The sequence below is a fragment of the Phoxinus phoxinus genome, assembly GCF_949152265.1.
Source record: "Phoxinus phoxinus genome assembly, chromosome: 1".
NCBI lineage: Eukaryota > Metazoa > Chordata > Actinopteri > Cypriniformes > Leuciscidae > Phoxinus > Phoxinus phoxinus.
In genome coordinates this window covers 575600-600580 of record NC_136876.1, presented here as the reverse complement: position 1 = coordinate 600580, position 24981 = coordinate 575600, and the positions used below count along the sequence as shown (strand labels likewise).

The 24981-nt window shown below is 45.5% G+C and overlaps 2 protein-coding genes across 3 annotated transcripts in view; one reads left to right on the top strand and one right to left on the bottom strand.

Moving 5' to 3' along the window:
* LOC307006000 (uncharacterized protein) overlaps positions 1-24981 on the top strand; it is a 229927-nt gene that overhangs the window by 167712 nt on the left and 37234 nt on the right. The gene's annotated exons all lie outside the window — the stretch shown is intronic.
* Positions 1180-19862, bottom strand: LOC307006015 (heme-binding protein 1-like). 2 transcript variants are annotated; one of them, XM_079626608.1, is made up of 4 exons: positions 19666-19862; positions 17172-17310; positions 2565-2745; positions 1180-1744 (listed from the first exon to the last, which is right to left on the bottom strand). In XM_079626608.1, exons 1-4 carry the CDS (start codon positions 19741-19743, stop codon positions 1567-1569), a joined length of 576 nt encoding a protein of 191 aa, XP_079482734.1. In that variant the 5' UTR covers positions 19744-19862; the 3' UTR covers positions 1180-1566. The 2 variants fall into 2 exon arrangements, with proteins under 2 accessions (XP_079482734.1, XP_079482735.1); XM_079626609.1 differs by having other exon boundaries at positions 17223-17310; positions 19666-19859.

The following is a 24981-nucleotide window of genomic DNA, read 5'->3' as shown; positions in this document are numbered from 1 at the left end:
ACAACTTTTACTTGTAACGGAGTAATATTTGATCAGTAGTATCTGTACTGTCACTCAGAAGTTGTGTACTTTGTCCACCTCTGATCACCATCATCATCATCATCATCATCGTCCTCTGTTGTGGTCATCATCATCATCATCATCATCCTCATCATCCTCTGTTGTGGTCATCATCATGATCATCATCCTCATCATCCTCTGTTGTGGTCATCATCATGATCATCATCCTCATCATCATCCTCATCCTCATCATCCTCTGTTGTGGTCATCATCATGATCATCATCCTCATCATCATCCTCATCCTCATCATCCTCTGTTGTGGTCATCATCATGATCATCATCCTCATCATCATCCTCATCCTCATCATCCTCTGTTGTGGTCATCATCATCATCATCATGATCATCATCATCATCCTCATCGTCCTCTGTTGTGGTCATCATCATGATCATCATCATCATCCTCATCCTCATCATCCTCTGTTGTGGTCATCATATTTCATCATCATGATCATCATCATCATCCTCATCGTCCTCTGTTGTGGTCATCATCATCATCATCCTCATCATCCTCTGTTGTGGTCATCATCATCCTCATCGTCCTCTGTTGTGGTCATCATCATCATCATCATGATCATGATCATCATCATCGTCCTCTGTTGTGGTCATCATCATCATCATCCTCATCATCCTCTGTTGTGGTCATCATCATCATCATCCTCATCGTCCTCTGTTGTGGTCATCATCATCATCATCATCATCATGATCATCATCATCGTCCTCTGTTGTGGTCATCATCATCATCATCCTCATCGTCCTCTGTTGTGGTCATCATCATCATCATCCTCATCATCCTCTGTTGTGGTCATCATCATCATCATCCTCATCGTCCTCTGTTGTGGTCAGCATCAGCTGGTCCTTTAACTCGTCTGTGGTCGTAAGATAAAGTCTGTCCACAGTGTCGCTGATCATGTAAGTAACGTCATCATACTTAACCAGTGGTGTAGTATATGTGTTTAATGTCTGTATAGTTTAAGTTGTTATTGTAGTGCCTCGAGTTAGAGTTGCAGTGACGTGTGTGTGTGTGTGTGTGTGTGTGTGTGTGTGTATGTGTTGAGAGATTCAGTGTGTGTGTGTGTGTGTGTGTGTGTGTTTGTTTTGGAAAAAGTTAAAAAGCCTTGCAGTTTGATGGTTTATAGACAGAGAGTAAGACAAGACAGATAGATAGATGAATGGACGAATATTACAATAATACATTTAAATAATGTAACAAACACCTTTTTGCAACAAGTAGTTACTGAACAGAATCAACTTGAGTCAAAGTGAATAACGACACAATGTTCTACTGTAGAGCTGAAACTGAACTCACAATGGATGAACTTTGCAACACCGACACAGTTTTATTGAACTGAACTGAATCAACATGGACCTGATTAATAACAATATTGTCTTCTGTAGGGCTGCTTTACAACAGAATTAGAATTAGTCTCATTTGATTGCGTCATAGACTCTGTTTAATACAGTGAAGCTGCTTTGAAACGATCTGTATAAAGCGCTGTAGAGTTTCTCAGGGCTCGTCCTGCAGGAACCAGACCTCATTCCTCCGCCCGTAGGGTTTGATTGGCGGGTCATAGCTGCAGCACAGGTACTGCTTGCGCTGGAAGGGGGCGGAGTCTCCCAGCGTGACCGTCAGACGCGCCGCTTCCGCGCGAAACTCGCTCTCTCCTGCGAAACCCCCGAACTGCCTGCAGGGGGAGACAGAGAAGCGGTTAGGCCCGTTCACACCAAGAACAATAACTATAAATATAACGATGACTATATTCGTGTTCACACCAAGAACTATAACTATAACGATGACTAATGACTATATTCGCGTTCACACCAAGAACAATAACTATAAATATAACGATGACTATATTCGTGTTCACACCAAGAACTATAACTATAACGATGACTAATGACTATATTCGCGTTCACACCAAGAACGATAACTATAAATATAACGATGACTATATTAGCATTCACACCAAGAACGATAACTATAAATATAACGATGACTATATTAGCATTCATAACCAAGAATGATAACTATAACTATATTCACGATCACACTAAGGACTATAAAGATAACTGCATTATAACTGATTAGAGAGTTGTCGTCTTTTGAAGACAAATTTTATTCATACTTTTGAATGAATCAATATCAGTTTGTTGCATTTACACGTCGTTTACCAGCAGATGTCCTCAGTATGCTACGTTTCGAGCGCATCTAAACAGTGAATCTAGCTAGTCTAGTGTAATCAATCTAATCTAACGGTGAATTTAGCTGATGAAGTCAATAGTGGAATAAAAACAACGCCTAGTCAACACCTTTATATATATATACAATAGTTATATAGCTATAGTTGTGGTGTGAAGTCTGCTATTCTTTAATGGAGAACGATTTTTAGAACTATATCTTTATCGTTATCTTTATAGTTATCGTCTTTGGTGTGAACGGGCCCTTAGCTCGTAGCGCCGCTTCATGAGTACGGTCACTCGACACTGGTGTGTGTGTTTACGCACAGGACGTATACGGTCATGCCGGGGCGGTCCTCGATCCGTAGGGAAGTGTCCGTCGGGGTTGGCGGGCTGGTCTGGAAGCTTGATGGGATACGCAGAGCGGCAACCAGGCGGCGGTTCAGTGAGCCGTCATCACGAGGAAAGACGGTGAAGATGACGGGGACCGGCGTGTTCATGACCTCACCTGCGCCACAGAGATAAAAACACCTGTAGAAACTCTGCAGATCATGCCGACAGCACGACACTCGCTCCTCAGGCTCTAGTGTGCTATTTGTACAAGTTTTTGACTACATTGGCCCCTGTATTGTTGAGATGCTTAATTCTTCACTCTTAAATGGTGTTGTTCCTGCTTTTTTTAAACATGCCATTGTTATGCCTGTACTTAAAAAAACTAATCTGGATCCGCTACAACCAAAAAACTATAGACCAATTTCGAAACTTCCTTTCATGTCAAAAATTCGAAAAAAAAGTTGTAGCTGAAAAACTCACCCTTTTCCTGGAGAAACATGAGTTATTTGACAAATTCCAGTCTGGTTTTCGCAAACAACATTCCACAGAAACGGCGTTACTTAAAGTTTCAAGTGATATTATGATGTCAGCTGACTCTAAAAAATATACAGTGTTGGTCTTATTGGACCTCTCATCAGCTTTTGACACAATTGATCATAATATTATGATTAATAGACTTCGTGATCTGGTTGGTATGTCGGGATCAGTTTTAAAATGGTTTACATCCTACCTGTCTGGTAGAAGCTTTAGTTTTAATATGAATCAGATCATGTCTGAAACTGCAGAGTTGTCGTGAGGGGTACCTCAGGGTTCTGTCCTGGGTCCTATCTTGTTCCTCTTGTATATATTTCCTCTCGGTCAGGTTATTAGTCAGTTCAGCGACCATCTTACCACCTCTATGCGGATGATATCCAACTGTATTGCTCCTTTAAGGAAACTGAGTTGTTTAAATTGTCTGACTAGTATTAAAAAGTGGTTATGTGAGAACTTTTTGCTTCTCAATTCTGACAAAACGCTAATCATCACCCCTATATTGGTGACTTAGGCCCGTCTGTCCAACCGAGCCTCAGGAGCTTAGGTGTTGTCTTTGAGTCAGCTATGTCCTTGGAGCTTCATTCGAAACAATTAGTTAGAAACTGCTTTTTCCAACTGAGGAACATTTCCAAATTAAGATCATCTGTGACTAAAGGTGAGTTAGAGATGATTATTCATGCGTTCATCTCCTCCCGTTTGGACTATTGTAACAGTCTTTTTACGTGCTTGAGTAAGAAGGAGCTTCATCGTCTCCAGGCTGTCCAGAACTCTGCTGCAAGGCTTTTAACCCACGTTAAGAAAAGAGACCACATCACACCTGTTTTAGCATCACTTCACTGGCTGCCAGTCTAGTATAGAATTCATTTTAAAATCCTGGTTCTTACCTTTAGAGCCTTGCATGGCCAAGTCCCTACCTACATCACTGACCTGATACAGCTTCACACTCCTACCCGCAGTCTCAGGTCTTTAGATCAGATGTTATTAGTTGTTCCTCGTACTCATTTTAAAACTAGAGGGGACCAGTCATTCCAGGCAGTCGCTCCCAGGCTGTGGAATGCTTTGCCTCTTGTTTTACGTTGTGCGAACTCAGCTGATTCTTTTAAAAAACAACTGAAGACTTTGCTCTTCAAGCAGGCTTTTGGTTAGTCGAGGGGTTGTTATGGTTGTTTGTTGTGTTTGTTGTTTGTATTTTGGGGAATGTATTTAAATTGTTTTTGAATTACATTTTTACTGTGAAGCACTTTGTGATGTTTATCTGTGAAAAGTGCTATATAAATACATTTTACTTACTTACTTACTAGAGATCATACTGACTAAAATAAATAAAAAAGCAACTTCATGAACAGCCACTGACTGGGGCAGTATAAATAAACTGATTTGACTGTATGGGGAAAGCCGTCAGTGTGACCGGTGTCTGAAGCACATGTAAACACAGTCCATGATGTCACACATGGAGTCGCATGTGATCAGCATTTTTTAGTCTTCAGGAGTCGCTTTGTTTGTAGCGCGTGTAAGATAAGAATCTGTTGGAGCATGTTCAGCTCTCGAGGGAGTGAGAGGCACTCATGTTGATGCATTCACAGTAAGAAGCTCTCGAGAGATAAGAGTTCAGTGTTTGCTCGGAGCATGTTCAGCTCTCGAGAGATAAGAGTTCAGTGTTTGCACGGAGCATGTTCAGCTCTCGAGAGATAAGAGTTCAGTGTTTGCACGGAGCATGTTCAGCTCTCGAGAGATAAGAGTTTAGTGTTTGCACGGAGCATGTTCAGCTCTCGAGAGATAAGAGTTTAGTGTTTGCACGGAGCATGTTCAGCTCTCGAGAGATAAGAGTTCAGTGTTTGCACGGAGCATGTTCAGCTCTCGAGAGATAAGAGTTCAGTGTTTGCACGGAGCATGTTCAGCTCTCGAGAGATAAGAGTTTAGTGTTTGCACGGAGCATGTTCAGCTCTCGAGAGATAAGAGTTCAGTGTTTGCACGGAGCATGTTCAGCTCTCGAGAGATAAGAGTTCAGTGTTTGCACGGAGCATGTTCAGCTCTCGAGAGATAAGAGTTCAGTGTTTGCACGGAGCATGTTCAGCTCTCGAGAGATAAGAGTTCAGTGTTTGCACGGAGCATGTTCAGCTCTCGAGAGATAAGAGTTTAGTGTTTGCACGGAGCATGTTCAGCTCTCGAGAGATAAGAGTTTAGTGTTTGCACGGAGCATGTTCAGCTCTCGAGAGATAAGAGTTTAGTGTTTGCACGGAGCATGTTCAGCTCTCGAGAGATAAGAGTTCAGTGTTTGCACGGAGCATGTTCAGCTCTCGAGAGATAAGAGTTCAGTGTTTGCACGGAGCATGTTCAGCTCTCGAGAGATAAGAGTTTAGTGTTTGCACGGAGCATGTTCAGCTCTCGAGAGATAAGAGTTCAGTGTTTGCACGGAGCATGTTCAGCTCTCGAGAGATAAGAGTTCAGTGTTTGCACGGAGCATGTTCAGCTCTCGAGAGAGAAGAGTTTAGTGTTTGCACAGAGCACGTTCAGCTCTCGAGAGATAAGAGTTTAGTGTTTGCACGGAGCATGTTCAGCTCTCGAGAGATAAGAGTTTAGTGTTTGCACGGAGCATGTTCAGCTCTCGAGAGATAAGAGTTCAGTGTTTGCACGGAGCATGTTCAGCTCTCGAGAGATAAGAGTTCAGTGTTTGCTCGGAGCATGTTCAGCTCTCGAGAGATAAGAGTTCAGTGTTTGCACGGAGCATGTTCAGCTCTCGAGAGATAAGAGTTCAGTGTTTGCACGGAGCATGTTCAGCTCTCGAGAGATAAGAGTTTAGTGTTTGCTTGGAGCATGTTCAGCTCTCGAGAGATAAGAGTTTAGTGTTTGCACGGAGCATGTTCAGCTCTCGAGAGATAAGAGTTCAGTGTTTGCACGGAGCATGTTCAGCTCTCGAGAGATAAGAGTTCAGTGTTTGCTCGGAGCATGTTCAGCTCTCGAGAGATAAGAGTTTAGTGTTTGCACGGAGCATGTTCAGCTCTCGAGAGATAAGAGTTTAGTGTTTGCACGGAGCATGTTCAGCTCTCGAGAGATAAGAGTTTAGTGTTTGCACGGAGCATGTTCAGCTCTCGAGAGATAAGAGTTTGGTGTTTGCACCGAGCATGTTCAGCTCTCGAGAGATAAGAGTTCAGTGTTTGCACGGAGCATGTTCAGCTCTCGAGAGATAAGAGTTCAGTGTTTGCACGGAGCACGTTCAGCTCTCGAGAGATAAGAATTTAGTGTTTGCACGGAGCATGTTCAGCTCTCGAGAGATAAGAGTTTAGTGTTTGCACGGAGCATGTTCAGCTCTCGAGAGATAAAAGTTCAGTGTTTGCACGGAGCATGTTCAGCTCTCGAGAGATAAGAGTTCAGTGTTTGCACGGAGCATGTTCAGCTCTCGAGAGATAAGAGTTTAGTGTTTGCTCGGAGCATGTTCAGCTTTCGAGAGATAAGAGTTTAGTGTTTGCACGAAGCATGTTCAGCTCTCGAGAGATAAGAGTTCAGTGTTTGCTCGGAGCATGTTCAGCTCTCGAGAGATAAGAGTTCAGTGTTTGCACGAAGCACGTTCAGCTCTCGAGAGATAAGAGTTTAGTGTTTGCACGGAGCATGTTCAGCTCTCGAGAGATAAGAGTTCAGTGTTTGCACGGAGCATGTTCAGCTCTCGAGAGATAAGAGTTTAGTGTTTGCACGGAGCATGTTCAGCTCTCGAGAGATAAGAGTTCAGTGTTTGCTCGGAGCATGTTCAGCTCTCGAGAGATAAGAGTTTAGTGTTTGCACGAAGCATGTTCAGCTCTCGAGAGATAAGAGTTCAGTGTTTGCTCGGAGCATGTTCAGCTCTCGAGAGATAAGAGTTCAGTGTTTGCACGAAGCATGTTCAGCTCTCGAGAGATAAGAGTTTAGTGTTTGCACGGAGCATGTTCAGCTCTCGAGAGATAAGAGTTCAGTGTTTGCACGGAGCACGTTCAGCTCTCGAGAGATAAGAGTTCAGTGTTTGCACGGAGCATGTTCAGCTCTCGAGAGATAAGAGTTTAGTGTTTGCACGAAGCATGTTCAGCTCTCGAGAGATAAGAGTTCAGTGTTTGCACGAAGCACGTTCAGCTCTCGAGAGATAAGAGTTCAGTGTTTGCACGGAGCACGTTCAGCTCTCGAGAGATAAGAGTTCAGTGTTTGCACGGAGCATGTTCAGCTCTCGAGAGATAAGAGTTTGGTGTTTGCACCGAGCATGTTCAGCTCTCGAGAGATAAGAGTTTAGTGTTTGCACGGAGCACGTTCAGCTCTCGAGAGATAAGAGTTCAGTGTTTGCTCGAGCATGTTCAGCTCTCGAGAGATAAGAGTTTAGTGTTTGCACGGAGCATGTTCAGCTCTCGAGAGATAAGAGTTCAGTGTTTGCACGGAGCATGTTCAGCTCTCGAGAGATAAGAGTTCAGTGTTTGCACGGAGCATGTTCAGCTCTCGAGAGATAAGAGTTCAGTGTTTGCTCGAGCATGTTCAGCTCTCGAGAGATAAGAGTTTAGTGTGCACGGAGCACGTTCAGCTCTCGAGAGATAAGAGTTTAGTGTTTGCACGGAGCATGTTCAGCTCTCGAGAGATAAGAGTTCAGTGTTTGCACGGAGCACGTTCAGCTCTCGAGAGATAAGAGTTCAGTGTTTGCACGGAGCATGTTCAGCTCTCGAGAGATAAGAGTTCAGTGTTTGCACGGAGCATGTTCAGCTCTCGAGAGATAAGAGTTCAGTGTTTGCACGGAGCATGTTCAGCTCTCGAGAGATAAGAGTTTAGTGTTTGCACAGAGCACGTTCAGCTCTCGAGAGATAAGAGTTTAGTGTTTGCACGGAGCACGTTCAGCTCTCGAGAGATAAGAGTTTAGTGTTTGCACGGAGCATGTTCAGCTCTCGAGAGATAAGAGTTTAGTGTTTGCACGAAGCATGTTCAGCTCTCGAGAGATAAGAGTTCAGTGTTTGCACGGAGCACGTTCAGCTCTCGAGAGATAAGAGTTTAGTGTTTGCACGGAGCATGTTCAGCTCTCGAGAGATAAGAGTTCAGTGTTTGCTCGGAGCATGTTCAGCTCTCGAGAGATAAGAGTTTAGTGTTTGCACGGAGCACGTTCAGCTCTCGAGAGATAAGAGTTTAGTGTTTGCTCGGAGCATGTTCAGCTCTCGAGAGATAAGAGTTTAGTGTTTGCTTGGAGCATGTTCAGCTCTCGAGAGATAAGAGTTCAGTGTTTGCTCGAGCATGTTCAGCTCTCGAGAGATAAGAGTTTAGTGTTTGCACAGAGCATGTTCAGCTCTCGAGAGATAAGAGTTCAGTGTTTGCACGGAGCATGTTCAGCTCTCGAGAGATAAGAGTTCAGTGTTTGCTCGAGCATGTTCAGCTCTCGAGAGATAAGAGTTCAGTGTTTGCTCGGAGCATGTTCAGCTCTCGAGAGATAAGAGTTCAGTGTTTGCACGGAGCATGTTCAGCTCTCGAGAGATAAGAGTTCAGTGTTTGCACGGAGCATGTTCAGCTCTCGAGAGATAAGAGTTTAGTGTGCACGGAGCACGTTCAGCTCTCGAGAGATAAGAGTTTAGTGTTTGCACGGAGCATGTTCAGCTCTCGAGAGATAAGAGTTCAGTGTTTGCTCGGAGCATGTTCAGCTCTCGAGAGATAAGAGTTCAGTGTTTGCACGGAGCACGTTCAGCTCTCGAGAGATAAGAGTTTAGTGTTTGCACGGAGCATGTTCAGCTCTCGAGAGATAAGAGTTCAGTGTTTGCACGGAGCACGTTCAGCTCTCGAGAGATAAGAGTTCAGTGTTTGCACGGAGCATGTTCAGCTCTCGAGAGATAAGAGTTCAGTGTTTGCACGGAGCATGTTCAGCTCTCGAGAGATAAGAGTTCAGTGTTTGCACGGAGCATGTTCAGCTCTCGAGAGATAAGAGTTTAGTGTTTGCACGGAGCATGTTCAGCTCTCGAGAGATAAGAGTTTAGTGTTTGCACGAAGCATGTTCAGCTCTCGAGAGATAAGAGTTTAGTGTTTGCTCGGAGCATGTTCAGCTCTCGAGAGATAAGAGTTTAGTGTTTGCTTGGAGCATGTTCAGCTCTCGAGAGATAAGAGTTTAGTGTTTGCACGGAGCATGTTCAGCTCTCGAGAGATAAGAGTTTAGTGTTTGCACGGAGCATGTTCAGCTCTCGAGAGATAAGAGTTCAGTGTTTGCACGGAGCATGTTCAGCTCTCGAGAGATAAGAGTTTAGTGTTTGCACGGAGCATGTTCAGCTCTCGAGAGATAAGAGTTTAGTGTTTGCACGGAGCATGTTCAGCTCTCGAGAGATAAGAGTTCAGTGTTTGCACGGAGCATGTTCAGCTCTCGAGAGATAAGAGTTCAGTGTTTGCACGGAGCATGTTCAGCTCTCGAGAGATAAGAGTTTAGTGTTTGCACGGAGCATGTTCAGCTCTCGAGAGATAAGAGTTTAGTGTTTGCACGGAGCATGTTCAGGTCTCGAGAGATAAGAGTTCAATGTTTGCACGGAGCATGTTCAGCTCTCGAGAGATAAGAGTTTAGTGTTTGCACGGAGCATGTTCAGCTCTCGAGAGATAAGAGTTTAGTGTTTGCACGGAGCATGTTCAGCTCTCGAGAGATAAGAGTTTAGTGTTTGCACGGAGCATGTTCAGCTCTCGAGAGATAAGAGTTTAGTGTTTGCATGGAGCATGTTCAGCTCTCGAGAGATAAGAGTTTAGTGTTTGCACGGAGCATGTTCAGCTCTCGAGAGATAAGAATTTAGTGTTTGCACGGAGCATGTTCAGCTCTCGAGAGATAAGAGTTCAGTGTTTGCTCGAGCATGTTCAGCTCTCGAGAGATAAGAGTTTAGTGTTTGCACGGAGCATGTTCAGCTCTCGAGAGATAAGAGTTTAGTGTTTGCACGGAGCATGTTCAGCTCTCGAGAGATAAGAATTTAGTGTTTGCACGGAGCATGTTCAGCTCTCGAGAGATAAGAGTTCAGTGTTTGCTCGAGCATGTTCAGCTCTCGAGAGATAAGAGTTTAGTGTTTGCACGAAGCATGTTCAGCTCTCGAGAGATAAGAGTTCAGTGTTTGCTCGGAGCATGTTCAGCTCTCGAGAGATAAGAGTTTAGTGTTTGCACGAAGCATGTTCAGCTCTCGAGAGATAAGAGTTTAGTGTTTGCACGAAGCATGTTCAGCTCTCGAGAGATAAGAGTTCAGTGTTTGCTCGGAGCATGTTCAGCTCTCGAGAGATAAGAGTTCAGTGTTTGCACGAAGCACGTTCAGCTCTCGAGAGATAAGAGTTCAGTGTTTGCACGGAGCATGTTCAGCTCTCGAGAGATAAGAGTTTAGTGTTTGCACGGAGCATGTTCAGCTCTCGAGAGATAAGAGTTTAGTGTTTGCACGGAGCATGTTCAGCTCTCGAGAGATAAGAGTTTAGTGTTTGCACGGAGCATGTTCAGCTCTCGAGAGATAAGAGTTCAGTGTTTGCACGGAGCATGTTCAGCTCTCGAGAGATAAGAGTTTAGTGTTTGCACGGAGCACGTTCAGCTCTCGAGAGATAAGAGTTTAGTGTTTGCACGGAGCATGTTCAGCTCTCGAGAGATAAGAGTTTAGTGTTTGCACGGAGCATGTTCAGCTCTCGAGAGATAAGAGTTCAGTGTTTGCACGGAGCACGTTCAGCTCTCGAGAGATAAGAGTTCAGTGTTTGCACGGAGCATGTTCAGCTCTCGAGAGATAAGAGTTTAGTGTTTGCACGAAGCATGTTCAGCTCTCGAGAGATAAGAGTTCAGTGTTTGCACGAAGCACGTTCAGCTCTCGAGAGATAAGAGTTCAGTGTTTGCACGGAGCACGTTCAGCTCTCGAGAGATAAGAGTTCAGTGTTTGCACGGAGCACGTTCAGCTCTCGAGAGATAAGAGTTCAGTGTTTGCACGGAGCACGTTCAGCTCTCGAGAGATAAGAGTTCAGTGTTTGCACGGAGCATGTTCAGCTCTCGAGAGATAAGAGTTCAGTGTTTGCACGGAGCACGTTCAGCTCTCGAGAGATAAGAGTTCAGTGTTTGCACGAAGCACGTTCAGCTCTCGAGAGATAAGAGTTCAGTGTTTGCACGGAGCACGTTCAGCTCTCGAGAGATAAGAGTTCAGTGTTTGCACGGAGCATGTTCAGCTCTCGAGAGATAAGAGTTCAGTGTTTGCACGGAGCATGTTCAGCTCTCGAGAGATAAGAGTTTAGTGTTTGCTCGGAGCATGTTCAGCTTTCGAGAGATAAGAGTTTAGTGTTTGCACGAAGCATGTTCAGCTCTCGAGAGATAAGAGTTCAGTGTTTGCTCGGAGCATGTTCAGCTCTCGAGAGATAAGAGTTCAGTGTTTGCACGAAGCACGTTCAGCTTTTGAGAGATAAGAGTTCAGTGTTTGCACGGAGCACGTTCAGCTCTCGAGAGATAAGAGTTCAGTGTTTGCACGGAGCATGTTCAGCTCTCGAGAGATAAGAGTTTAGTGTTTGCACGGAGCATGTTCAGCTCTCGAGAGATAAGAGTTCAGTGTTTGCTCGGAGCATGTTCAGCTCTCGAGAGATAAGAGTTTAGTGTTTGCACGGAGCATGTTCAGCTCTCGAGAGATAAGAGTTTAGTGTTTGCACGGAGCAAGTTCAGCTCTCGAGAGATAAGAGTTCAGTGTTTGCACGGAGCATGTTCAGCTCTCGAGAGATAAGAGTTTAGTGTGTGCACGGAGCATGTTCAGCTCTCGAGAGATAAGAGTTTAGTGTGTGCACGGAGCATGTTCAGCTCTCGAGAGATAAGAGTTTAGTGTTTGCACGGAGCATGTTCAGCTCTCGAGAGATAAGAGTTTAGTGTTTGCACGGAGCATGTTCAGCTCTCGAGAGATAAGAGTTTAGTGTTTGCACGGAGCATGTTCAGCTCTCGAGAGATAAGAGTTTAGTGTTTGCACGGAGCATGTTCAGCTCTCGAGAGATAAGAGTTTACTGTGTGCACGGAGCATGTTCAGCTCTCGAGAGATAAGAGTTCAGTGTTTGCACGGAGCATGTTCAGCTCTCGAGAGATAAGAGTTCAGTGTTTGCACGGAGCATGTTCAGCTCTCGAGAGATAAGAGTTCAGTGTTTGCTCGGAGCACGTTCAGCTCTCGAGAGATAAGAGTTCAGTGTTTGCACGGAGCATGTTCAGCTCTCGAGAGATAAGAGTTCAGTGTTTGCACGGAGCATGTTCAGCTCTCGAGAGATAAGAGTTCAGTGTTTGCTCGGAGCACGTTCAGCTCTCGAGAGATAAGAGTTTACTGTGTGCACGGAGCATGTTCAGCTCTCGAGAGATAAGAGTTCAGTGTTTGCACGGAGCATGTTCAGCTCTCGAGAGATAAGAGTTCAGTGTTTGCACGGAGCATGTTCAGCTCTCGAGAGATAAGAGTTTAGTGTTTGCACGGAGCATGTTCAGCTCTCGAGAGATAAGAGTTCAGTGTTTGCACGGAGCATGTTCAGCTCTCGAGAGATAAGAGTTCAGTGTTTGCACGGAGCATGTTCAGCTCTCGAGAGATAAGAGTTCAGTGTTTGCTCGGAGCATGTTCAGCTCTCGAGAGATAAGAGTTTAGTGTTTGCACGGAGCATGTTCAGCTCTCGAGAGATAAGAGTTCAGTGTTTGCTCGGAGCATGTTCAGCTCTCGAGAGATAAGAGTTTAGTGTTTGCACGGAGCATGTTCAGCTCTCGAGAGATAAGAGTTCAGTGTTTGCTCGGAGCATGTTCAGCTCTCGAGAGATAAGAGTTCAGTGTTTGCTCGGAGCATGTTCAGCTCTCGAGAGATAAGAGTTTAGTGTTTGCTCGGAGCATGTTCAGCTCTCGAGAGATAAGAGTTTAGTGTTTGCACGGAGCATGTTCAGCTCTCGAGAGATAAGAGTTCAGTGTTTGCACGAAGCATGTTCAGCTCTCGAGAGATAAGAGTTCAGTGTTTGCTCGGAGCATGTTCAGCTCTCGAGAGATAAGAGTTTAGTGTTTGCACGGAGCATGTTCAGCTCTCGAGAGATAAGAGTTTAGTGTTTGCACGGAGCATGTTCAGCTCTCGAGAGATAAGAGTTTAGTGTTTGCACGGAGCATGTTCAGCTCTCGAGAGATAAGAGTTCAGTGTTTGCACGGAGCATGTTCAGCTCTCGAGAGATAAGAGTTTAGTGTTTGCACGGAGCACGTTCAGCTCTCGAGAGATAAGAGTTTAGTGTTTGCACGGAGCATGTTCAGCTCTCGAGAGATAAGAGTTTAGTGTTTGCACGGAGCATGTTCAGCTCTCGAGAGATAAGAGTTTAGTGTTTGCACGGAGCATGTTCAGCTCTCGAGAGATAAGAGTTCAGTGTTTGCACGGAGCATGTTCAGCTCTCGAGAGATAAGAGTTTAGTGTTTGCACGGAGCATGTTCAGCTCTCGAGAGATAAGAGTTCAGTGTTTGCACGGAGCATGTTCAGCTCTCGAGAGATAAGAGTTCAGTGTTTGCACGGAGCATGTTCAGCTCTCGAGAGATAAGAGTTTAGTGTTTGCACGGAGCATGTTCAGCTCTCGAGAGATAAGAGTTTAGTGTTTGCACGGAGCATGTTCAGCTCTCGAGAGATAAGAGTTCAGTGTTTGCACGGAGCACGTTCAGCTCTCGAGAGATAAGAGTTCAGTGTTTGCACGGAGCATGTTCAGCTCTCGAGAGATAAGAGTTTAGTGTTTGCACGGAGCATGTTCAGCTCTCGAGAGATAAGAGTTTGGTGTTTGCACGGAGCATGTTCAGCTCTCGAGAGATAAGAGTTCAGTGTTTGCACGGAGCATGTTCAGCTCTCGAGAGATAAGAGTTTAGTGTTTGCACGGAGCATGTTCAGCTCTCGAGAGATAAGAGTTTGGTGTTTGCACGGAGCATGTTCAGCTCTCGAGAGATAAGAGTTTGGTGTTTGCACGGAGCATGTTCAGCTCTCGAGAGATAAGAGTTCAGTGTTTGCACGGAGCATGTTCAGCTCTCGAGAGATAAGAGTTCAGTGTTTGCACGGAGCATGTTCAGCTCTCGAGAGATAAGAGTTTAGTGTTTGCACGGAGCATGTTCAGCTCTCGAGAGATAAGAGTTTAGTGTTTGCTCGGAGCATGTTCAGCTCTCGAGAGATAAGAGTTCAGTGTTTGCACGGAGCATGTTCAGCTCTCGAGAGATAAGAGTTCAGTGTTTGCACGGAGCATGTTCAGCTCTCGAGAGATAAGAGTTCAGTGTTTGCACGGAGCATGTTCAGCTCTCGAGAGATAAGAGTTTAGTGTTTGCACGGAGCATGTTCAGCTCTCGAGAGATAAGAGTTTAGTGTTTGCACGGAGCATGTTCAGCTCTCGAGAGATAAGAGTTCAGTGTTTGCACGGAGCATGTTCAGCTCTCGAGGCACTCATGTTGTTGCATTCGCGGGAGGAAGCTCTGTTCCTGCTTAGAGTGACGAGAATCAACCGTTTGCTCGGGGCGCGTTCGGCTCTCGAGGGAGCTGAATACATTCACTGTGAAGAGTTCACTGTGGGAAGATCCACCCATGCTTGACTCTCTTTTGAGGGATGAGAGTCGAGCATTTCAGCTCGCGGTTCGGGTCCAGCGGCAGCTGAGTGTTGGGACTGGGCTGGGACTGATCGTGAGGATTGTAGGCGGAGCGTGGGGAGGAACCTGACGGGAGTTTTCCCCTTTTGGACTTCTGCTACCTCTGCTGCTCTCATGCTGGTTCAGAAAGCTGCTCTGTGGCCACTTCCAATCTGGCTGAGCATATTAATGAGGAGTGACTAGCTCTTAGATGCGGAGAGAGTTGAGGCAGGTGTTAATAATCCACCTCCTCTGCTGTCCCGCATATGTCTATGAGCTTTTTATTCCTCCTAGATCTGCACATTGAGGTGTGATGAGACTCATATAGTGTCTTCCATCTAGTTGAGTTATTCGGATGTGGAGAGACTGTGTGGGCAGTGGTATGCGAAGATGCCCCGGTTGAAGTTGCGCACACTGATGAATGCGCACACTGGTTGCTTCTCAATATCCCTCCTCGTTCCCTCGTTTCCTCGCTCCTCCGTCCTCCATCTTATGACCTGGAGACTGATCAAGCTCAGCCATCTTGAAGGACATCTCAATCCTCTAATTGCACCGCGAGGAGGCGAGGCGTGGGGAAGAGGAGTTATGAACGAGGATAAACTGGTGTTTCCTATGCAGAAGTCTCTCTTGTCGAGAAACCTGACGCAAGTATAAATTATCCTCCCCCTTCACATCTGTCACAATAATTTTAATTTATGCTTTACCTTTGCAGTTTAAATAAACCACATATCACACATATATTAACAGGGCTCTTGCTTTATCTTTATCGTTTATTAATAATATCTTAAATAACCAAACTTTAACAACATAAGGGCAGATCCTTTGAGTGCAGCTGATGACGGAATGAATTGATGCTCCAGAAATCAAGAATATTCCAATATACAAACAAGCTTTTCTTCGATTCCTCCGTCCTCGCGTCTTTCCTTGCACCCTTCCCTCGCATCCTACAGGGGGAGCTGAGAAGTGAGGAAAGGAAACAAGGGTGCACAAATAAGAATTGAGAAGCACCCTCTGTGATGAGCCGTGGTGAAAGATCTCCCCTCTTGCTTGACATGAAAGTCAAGTGTTTGCACCGCACAGGTTAGGCCCGTGTTTGCTGAAGCAGCTTCGATTGTGGGGTTGCATGTGGGTAGAGTAGAGGCAGGTTTGATCAAATCCTCCTCCTCTGCTTACCACCTCGCGGCTCATGGCAAGGTATAGGCTTGTGGGGCCCTGCATACCATGAAATTCTGCCGTTCCATGGTTGCTGTAGTTGCTATGGAGGGGCATTTGTGAAAAACATCTTTCTCCGGGGTCTCATTCAGTAGCTTTCATTAATGGCACCAATTTGAGGGGGGTTGATTTACACTCCCTTTTCATCTCGTGGTAGCTGTGCTTTATTATGTAATGCAACCGGCGCATTTGCGTATTCTACAAGATACTCTAAGGCATTGGAGAGCGATCCCTTCACCTGCTCCTCCTAGGTTTGGAGTGGCGTTTCTCAGTGAGTCTGTGAGCGGAGGTAGGTTGTCTTGGCATCGCTGCCTAGGTCAGTCTCCCCGCTCTGGTGAAGTATCTTTTTCCAGGGCTAGAGCTAATGTTAGGATGGTAGATTGCAAGAGCATACCATTCTCTTTTTCACATTCTCCCCTATGAAAGGGTCTAAAATAGAGATGTACACTCCCCTGTGGATGGGTTTTAGTTCAAAGTAAGGCTAAACGCTTCACTCGATGCCTCTTTAGGGTATGTTTCAGGTTGCGTACGCAACACGGTAGGACCTATCTCCTTGCCATACCTCGGGTCGGCCTGCATGTGTCCTTCAGACAAAAGACTAGATGACTTGTAACTCGGGTGCATAAACTGCTGTTTGTCAATGAATATTGCCGTGTTTACACGTGCTTAAAAAACGGTCATGCTTATGGTGTTCCCATAGTCTTCTTCTCAGGGAACCGGGTAGCGTACACAACCTGAGACGGTTTTATGATAGCCACTGTTTAACTGGTTACATTTAAAACAAAGAATTGATTTAGAAACATAATTATGTCATTAAATAGTTGATATATTAAACTAGTTTAAAGTTTGTCTTAAAGCTAATTAAAAACACCACAGTGATTTTTGTGATGCTTTTCACCCCTGGGGGACTTTAAATGTTTGTATAAACATTTTATTTTAGTGTTAAAATAAAAGTTTTATTTTGTAAAAGTTTACAAAAAACTGTCATGCATACTGTACCTGATATATATCCAAATGAATTTATATCAAATTGAATCAAGAGCTTCTGAATCAAAATCGAATTGTGAAACTCAACGCTGTGGATGCTTGATTCCAAAAGATTATTGTTACGTTTTAACTTTTTTTTCTTGCGATAATTCTTTTTCTCTGAATTGTGAGATACACTTACAGTTGCTGTAAAAAAAGTCTGAATTTTCAGAGAAAAAGTTGCAATTAACTTTTTAATTATTTTTTTAATCCGTGACAGAAACAAGCTTCCACAGAACGCTGACGCTCCATTGGCTGTGCGTCTGTTTGCAGGGCTCTGATTGGCTCACCTTGTCCGTTGCCGCCGCTCATGTAGGTGAGGAGCCTCCGCTGCAGCTCACCTGACACCTGATCGAAGCTCCGCCCCTCCAGACTCAAGCACACGTGCTTACAGGCGTCGTAGCGGCGCACCTCGTAACTCACACCATCCTGAAGACAGACAGACAGACAGACAGACAGAGAGAGAGACACACACACACACAGAGATAGACAGACAGACAGACAGAGACAGACTGTAAGCGGTGAGTCAGTTTTCATGTGTTCAGTTCCAGCAGAAGAAACGCCTTCAGCCACACACACACACACACACACACACACACGCACACACGTGACTCACACAACTACAATCACGCACACTGAAACAGCCCATAATTTGGAATCCATAGCAACAGTGACATGCCATCCCATAATACTCAGACAGTGTGTGCTGTAATTATGGTCTGTCTAGGTGTCAGTTGGACTCTGTAATTAATGCTGCTTAGCTAATATTAGCTGATGTGTTTAATTATTCATATTTGACCATGTGTCGCAGGTCTCGCACTCAGCCCTGTGTGTGTGTGTGTGTGTGTGTGTGTGTGTGTGTGTGTGTGTGTGTGTACGTCAGCTGTAATTAAGAGCTTTTTAACGACTCTGATCTCATGACTGTGTGACATTTCAGCTCATCTCTGAGATTCGTTGTGACGTGACACGAGCACACGTGTGTAAATGATCGCATTAAACATGTTAAAGTCTCCTTCTCAGAAACACCCATCCAGACACAATGATGTTTAAATTTTAAATGAATAAATGCATAAAATAAGAAAATTAGCTGACAATCATGAGAATGTTTAATTGCCATGAACATCCAGACCAAACGATATTTACATTTACATTTACATTTACAGTTAGTCATTTAGCAGACGCTTTTATCCAAAGCGACTTACAAATGAGGACTACAGCAAGCGAGTCATCGTGAAGAGGCAGAAATAACGCAAGAAGTGCTCAAAAAACAAAGTTCAGGCATTGCTCAGAGTAGCATAAGCCAAAACAACGGAGGATTAAAGAGAAGGTTTTTTATTTTTTATTTTATTTTTTATGTCAAGTGCTCACGGAAGAGATGAGTTTTCAGTTGTCTTTTGAATGTGGTCAGGGATTCTGCATTCCGGACGAGGGTAGGGAGATCATTCCACCAGCAAGGAACCGTGAATGATATTTAAAAAATAATTAATACCAAAAAATACCATGACATACTTACAACTGTACTATATAATTTCAATGAATTAATAGTATCATTAGTTAATGTATATCATATTATAATATCACAATGAAAAACAATGAAGATCCTACAACAGGCTTCAATTTTCTGTAGGTAAAATATACTGTCTCACTTCTTTCTTTTGATTTTGGGATGAAATGAGAGCCGGGTTCTGGAGAACAAACACTGGGTTGTTACGTCTGACCCAGGATCTGGGATACACATAAACTACCCAAACACTGGGTTGTTACGTCTGACCCAGGATCTGGGATACACATAAACTACCCAAACACTGGGTTGTTACGTCTGACCCAGGATCTAGGTAACACATAAACTACCCAAACACTGGGTTGTTACGTCTGACCCAGGATCTAGGTAACACATAAACTACCCAAACACTGGGTTGTTACGTCTGACCCAGGATCTGGGTTACACAAAAACTACCCAAACACTGGGTTGTTACGTCTGACCCAAGATATGGGTTACACAAAAACTACCCAAACACTGGGTTGTTACGTCTGACCCAGGATCTGGGTTACACAAAAACTACCCAAACACTGGGTTGTTACGTCTGACCCAGGATCTGGGTAACACAAACTACCCAAACACTGGGTTGTTACGTCTGACCCAGGATCTGGGTTACACAAAAACTACCCAAACACTGGGTTGTTACGTCTGACCCAAGATATGGGTTACACAAAAACTACCCAAACACTGGGTTACACAAACACTACCCAAACACTGGGTTGTTACGTCTGACCCAGGATCTGGGTAACACAAAAACTACCCATACACTGGGTTACACAAAAACTACCCAAACACTGGGTTACACAAACACTACCCAAACACTGGGTTGTTATGTCTGACCCAGAATCTGGGTTACACAAAAACTACCCAAACACTGGGTTGTTACGTCTGACCCAGGAGCTGGGAAACACAAGAACACTTATTTTATTGTTATCCATAATGAAAACACACACACACACACACACGTGTGCGCGCACACACACGCGCACACACACACACTCACGCAAGCAGATGTTAAGTTTGTAAAGCTGCAGAAAGTGATATGAGGATATTAACTATTATTCAGACTAAACTGTTTGTGCATGAGTGTAATTATAGTGTGTTTGAGTGTTTGTGTATTTGAGTGTGTGTGTGTGTGTGAGTGAGAGAGAGTGCATGTGTGTGAGAGAGACAGAGAGAGAAAGAGATAGAGAGTGCGTGTGAGAGTGAGAGAATGTGTGTGTGTGTGTGTGTGTGTGTGTTACCTTGCTCTCTGTGCTCAGGAGTTTATACTCGCTCTCTTCAGTGGCTCCGAACAGCCAGTTTTTGATCATGCCGAACATGCTGAATGCAGCGGCTCCGTCAGGTGTGTGTCAGTCTCTCTCTCTCTCTCTCTCTCTCTCTCTCTCTCTCTCTCTCTCTCTCTCTGCGCGTCTCCTTCTCCTCCTCCTGCTGCATCTCTGCTTTCAGCTGAAAACAGTTTATTATTATAGTTCTACGGAGGGGAGCGCAGTGACTCAGTCACACGAGACGAGACGGAGGACAGAGTTTAACGCCCGAGGACAAAACACACGCCACATTCAATCAATCAAACTACAGAGAGAGAGAGAGAGAGAGAGAGAGAGAGAGAGAGAGAGAGAGAGAGAGACCGACCATCTACTGCAGCAGGGTTATTCTGTGTCAGGACCAGTTAAAAAAAAGCAGTTTTCACTCTGTATAGTTTATTTCCAGAGATATGGGGATCTCAACATGGTTCCATGAGTAAAAATGGTAAATATTTACCATTTTCAATGGTTGAAAACTAAATATGGGTCACTTTGCACAGTGTAATTGTGTTTAAAGAGAGGAATGTCAAGAACAAATTATGTTGAAACACAAACACAATGCAAACACACTTTATAGGAGGCATGAAACGTCTCTGGTTATAAATATAACCCTGGTGTCCTGAGAGGAACGAGACGCTGCATGTAGTTACGTTTCAAACGTAGTTACGATACTGAGTATTTGAACTCTTGCTAGCTTCAGAAGCTGTCACTTTTCGTCAGAAGATCCCTGAAACAGAAGTCAGGACCCCTCCTGGAAAGGGCGACCTCGCACGAAAACGGTCAAGTGGGGTGAGTGGGTACCTTGGAGGCTGGCTAGGAGCGTCTTAGGGATAATAAAGGGAAACCTCCAGGGCGGATCAGCCTTCGTGGCCTCGCCAATGTTACCATTGCTATGGGTTTCTGGGCTGGAGAGGACTCGGGGACTGAAGGACTTTCTGGACACTGGACGGGGACTGGACTCCTCTGGACTCGAGATGGGAGACTGGGACTGGAATGACCTTTGGATGGGAGACACCTCTGGACTGGAGTCACCTCTGGACTCTGGATGGGAGACTGGGACTGGAGTCACCTCTGGACGGGGACTGGGACTGGAGTCACCTCTGGACTCTGGACAGGAGACTGGGACTGGAGTCACCTCTGGACTCTGGATGGGAGACACCTCTGGACTCTGGATGGGAAACACCTCTGGACTCTGGATGGGAGACACCTCTGGACTCTGGACAGGAGACTGGGACTGGAGTGACCTCTGGACTCTGGATGGGAGACACCTCTGGACTCTGGATGGGAAACACCTCTGGACTCTGGATGGGAGACGCCTCTGGACTGGAGTCACCTCTGGACTCTGGACGGGGACTTGGACTGGAGTCACCTCTGGACTCTGGATGGGAGACACCTCTGGACTCTGGACGGCGACTGGGACTGGAGTCACCTCTGGACCCTGGACGGCGACTGGGACTGGAGTCACCTCTGGACTCTGGACAGGAGACTGGGACTGGAGTGACCTCTGGACTCTGGATGGGAGACACCTCTGGACTCTGGATGGGAGACACCTCTGGACTCTGGACTTGAGTCAGCTCTGGACTCTGGACGAGGACTGGGACTGGAGTCACCTCTGGTCTCTGGATGGGAGACTGGGACTGGAGTCACCTCTGGACTCTAGACGGGGATTTGGACTGGAATCACCTCTGGACTCTGGATGGGAGACTGTGACTGGAGTCACCTCTGAACTCTGGACGGGGGACTGGGACTGGAGTGACCTCTGGATGGGAGACTGGGACTGGATTCACCTCTGGACTCTGGATGGGAGACTGGGACTGGAGTCACCTCTGGACTCTGGACAGGAGACTGGGACTTGAGTCACCTCTGGACTCTGGACGAGGACTGAGACTGGAGTCACCTCTGGACTCTGGATGGGAGACTGGGACTGGAGTCACCTCTGGACTCTGGACGGGGATTTGGACTGGAATCACCTCTGGACTCTGGATGGGAGACTGTGACTGGAGTCACCTCTGAACTCTGGACGGGGGACTGGGACTGGAGTGACCTCTGGACTCTGGATGGGAGACACCTCTGGACTCTGGACTGGAGTCACCTCTGGACTCTGGACGGGGGACTGGGACTGGAGTGACCTCTGGACTCTGAATGGGAGACACCTCTGGACTCTGGACTGGAGTCACCTCTGGACTCTGGACGGGGACTGAGACTAGTGTCACCTCTAGACTCTGGACGGGGACTGAGACTGGTGTCACCTCTGGACTCTGGACAGGGACTGGAGTCACCTCTGGACTCTGGACGGGGACTGGGACTGGAGTCACCTCTGGACTCTGGATGGGAGATTGGGACTGGAGATTCTGGCGTGGCAGAGGCCATCTTGGCCGAGAGCTCTTGCATGACTGCCATCTTGACGGGAGGTTCAAGAGTGACGGAGGCCATCTCGGATGAGGCCGAGGTGTGTGCAGCCCACACACACACAATATGGCTGTGGTCACTATAGACAGTGTTTCATTTACAGGCTCAGGAATAGGCTCTGAAACAGGCTCAGGAACAGGCTCTGGAACAAGCTCAGGAACAGGCTCTGGAACAGGCTCAGGAACAAGCTCAGGAACAGGCTCAGGAACAGGCTCAGGAACCGGCTCTGGAACAGGCTCAGGAACAAGCTCAGGAACAGGCTCTGGAATAGGCTCAGGAACAGGCTCTGGAACAGGCTCAGGAACAGACTCTGGAATAGGCTCTGGAAAAGGCTCAGGAACAGGGTCAGGGACAGACTCTGGAACAGGCTCTGGAACAGGCTCTGGAACAGGCTCTGGAACAGGCTCAGGAACAGGCTCAGGAATAGGCTCAGGAACAGGCTCTGGAACAGACTCTGGAAAAGGCTCAGGAACAGGCTCAGGAATAGGCTCAGGAACAGGCTCTGGAACAGGCTCAGGAACAGGCTCTGGAACAGGCTCAGGAACAGACTCTGGAACAGGCTCTGGAAAATGCTCAGGAACAGGCTCTGGAACAGGCTCTGGAACATGCTCTAGAACAGGCTCAGGAACAGGCTCAGGAACAGGCTCAGGAACAGGCTCAGAAACAGGCTCTGGAGATGAGGACCGGAGAATGGAGAACTTCTTTAAAGCCATCCGAATAGAAATGATGGAAGGGTCCCTTACTTTAGTTATGAGGTCTGTGCTGTTTAAAACAGTTCTTCTGGACTGAGGGAAGACTGGAGATTCCGGCGTGGGGGCCATGACGAGACTCTGGAGTGGCGACCATCTTGGGACGAGACTTTGGAACAGCGGCCTTGACGGGACAAGAGACTCTGGAACGGCTTCCTCTACCATATAAGGTGATCTTCATACCCGTTGAACGTCTTCAATGTACCTCTTTAAGGAACCTGTTGTCGCAGCTGCAGGAACTTGCTGATACAGGTGATAGTCCAACCCACACCAAAAGATGTGTCCTCGTTCCAGGGTACTTCATGCGCGTGATCGAGGAACTCTTCTATGTAGTCCTCGATCAGGTGGCCATCTTGAAAGCGGGAGAGAAGAAAGTTAACTGGGTTCACAAGGGGGAGGAGGATGCCCATTTTGTGCTTCTCTTTGAGGTCTGGTCTTCTGTCACAACACAGAAGGGAAACGACAGGTGAGTGATATCAACAGGTTCTTTATTGAGAGCATAGGGTTGAGATGACAGCAGAAACCAGGCGATGATGAGTTAATGGCAACAGGGAAATGCAGATGGTGTTCTGCATTTCCGCTTTTTTATGTACTGCAACACACATCCAAAACGTGCTTGAAAAAGAGTGATCTTGATGCAGCATCATTTAACAACTATAGGCCAATTTCAAATGGTTTTCGTAAAAAAACATTCACCTGAAACTGTCCTCCTTAGGGTCTCAAATGATATTTTGATGGCTGCTGATGCAGGTGAATGTCCTGCGCTGGTCTTACTGGATCTCAGTGCAGCGTTCGATACTGTTGATCACTGCACTCTGATTGGTAAATTGAACTCTCTCGTGGGCATTTCTAGATCAGCTCTGGATTGGTTTACTGTGTCCATAGGATCTTACATGTCAGACTCTGTCCCTTTGTCCTGTGGTGTGCCTCAAGGCTCTGTGCTCGGCCCTCTGTTGTTCACTCTGTATATGCTTCCTCTTGCCGAGATTATTATTATTTTTAAAATATCTTATTATTGTTATGCTGATGACACCCAATTATATATATCTTTTAGTCCAGATAGATTAGATAAACTGTCCCTTCTGCAGAATTGTCTAGTCTCCATTAACAAATGGTTGGCAGACAACTCTCCCCAAAAGAGGTGATGATCATTGGCCCAGACATCACTAGCCCTAAGATTAGGCAGGCCTTTGGGGTGTATCATCCTCTGACTGCGGTGATATAAGAAATCTGGGTGTCATTTTTGACAGGTCTATGTGTTTTAACAGTCATGTGAAGTCGGTGGTTCGTTCCCGTTTTTTCCATCTCAGGAACATTGCTAAGATTAGATCTATGGTTTCAAAAAAAGAGATGGAGATGCTGGTTCATGCCTTTCTTTCCTCACGGTTGGATTATTGCAATGTTCTGTACACTTGTTTGAGCAAATCTTCTTTGGATCGACTGCAAGTCGCACAGAAGGCTTTTGACTGGGACCAGCAGGAGGTCGCACATTACTCCAGTGCTTAAGGCACTTCATTGGCTTCCTATTGTCTTCCTACTTATAAAGTGCATTATTTTACATTTGATTAGTTTCTGAACCTGAAAATCTTAAAACACTGTTCATGTCAATCGTATCTTTGTTCAGTTGTAACTTTTTTTTTGCAATAGTAATTAAAAAGAGTGTTTTTAGAGTGTTTCCTTGACTTTTAATAATGCTTGAAATGTACATTAGTTCGGCTAGTTGTTTTCTATGGTGTTTTTAAACCACAGGCAAACGCTCCTTGTGTCAGTGTTATCGCCTGATGAGTTCTGTTCATGATATTCAGATACAATTCATTGGGTCTCGTTCATGAAACACGAGCAGAACGAATTATTGTGTAAATCGTGTGTAAAGTGGATCTGGCGTAAATTTTCGGATTCATTAAAATATTTGTATTTTTCCAAATGTTAGTTGGTACAAAAGAAATCTCCACCTGCTGCCAGCCACGCGTAAATATGCGTTTAACATCCGAACGTTTTGCTCATTAATAAGCTGCATTTTAATTTACCTTAATCTGTACATATTTACACACAGCATTTTGGAAAAATTTGATATATAGTAATTACATTCGGTTTTTCT

Excerpts from the sequence above, each read along its gene's own strand:
- LOC307006015 (XM_079626608.1), bottom strand. The coding sequence starts at position 19,743 with ATGTTCGGCATGATCAAAAACTGGCTGTTCGGAGCCACTGAAGAGAGC. Across the intron at positions 17,311-19,665 it reads TCCTGAGCACAGAGAGCAAG|GATGGTGTGAGTTACGAGGT; the intron begins GTAACACACACA and ends GTCTGTCTTCAG. Across the intron at positions 1,745-2,564 it reads GGCATGACCGTATACGTCCT|GCAGTTCGGGGGTTTCGCAG; the intron begins GTGCGTAAACAC and ends CTCCCCCTGCAG.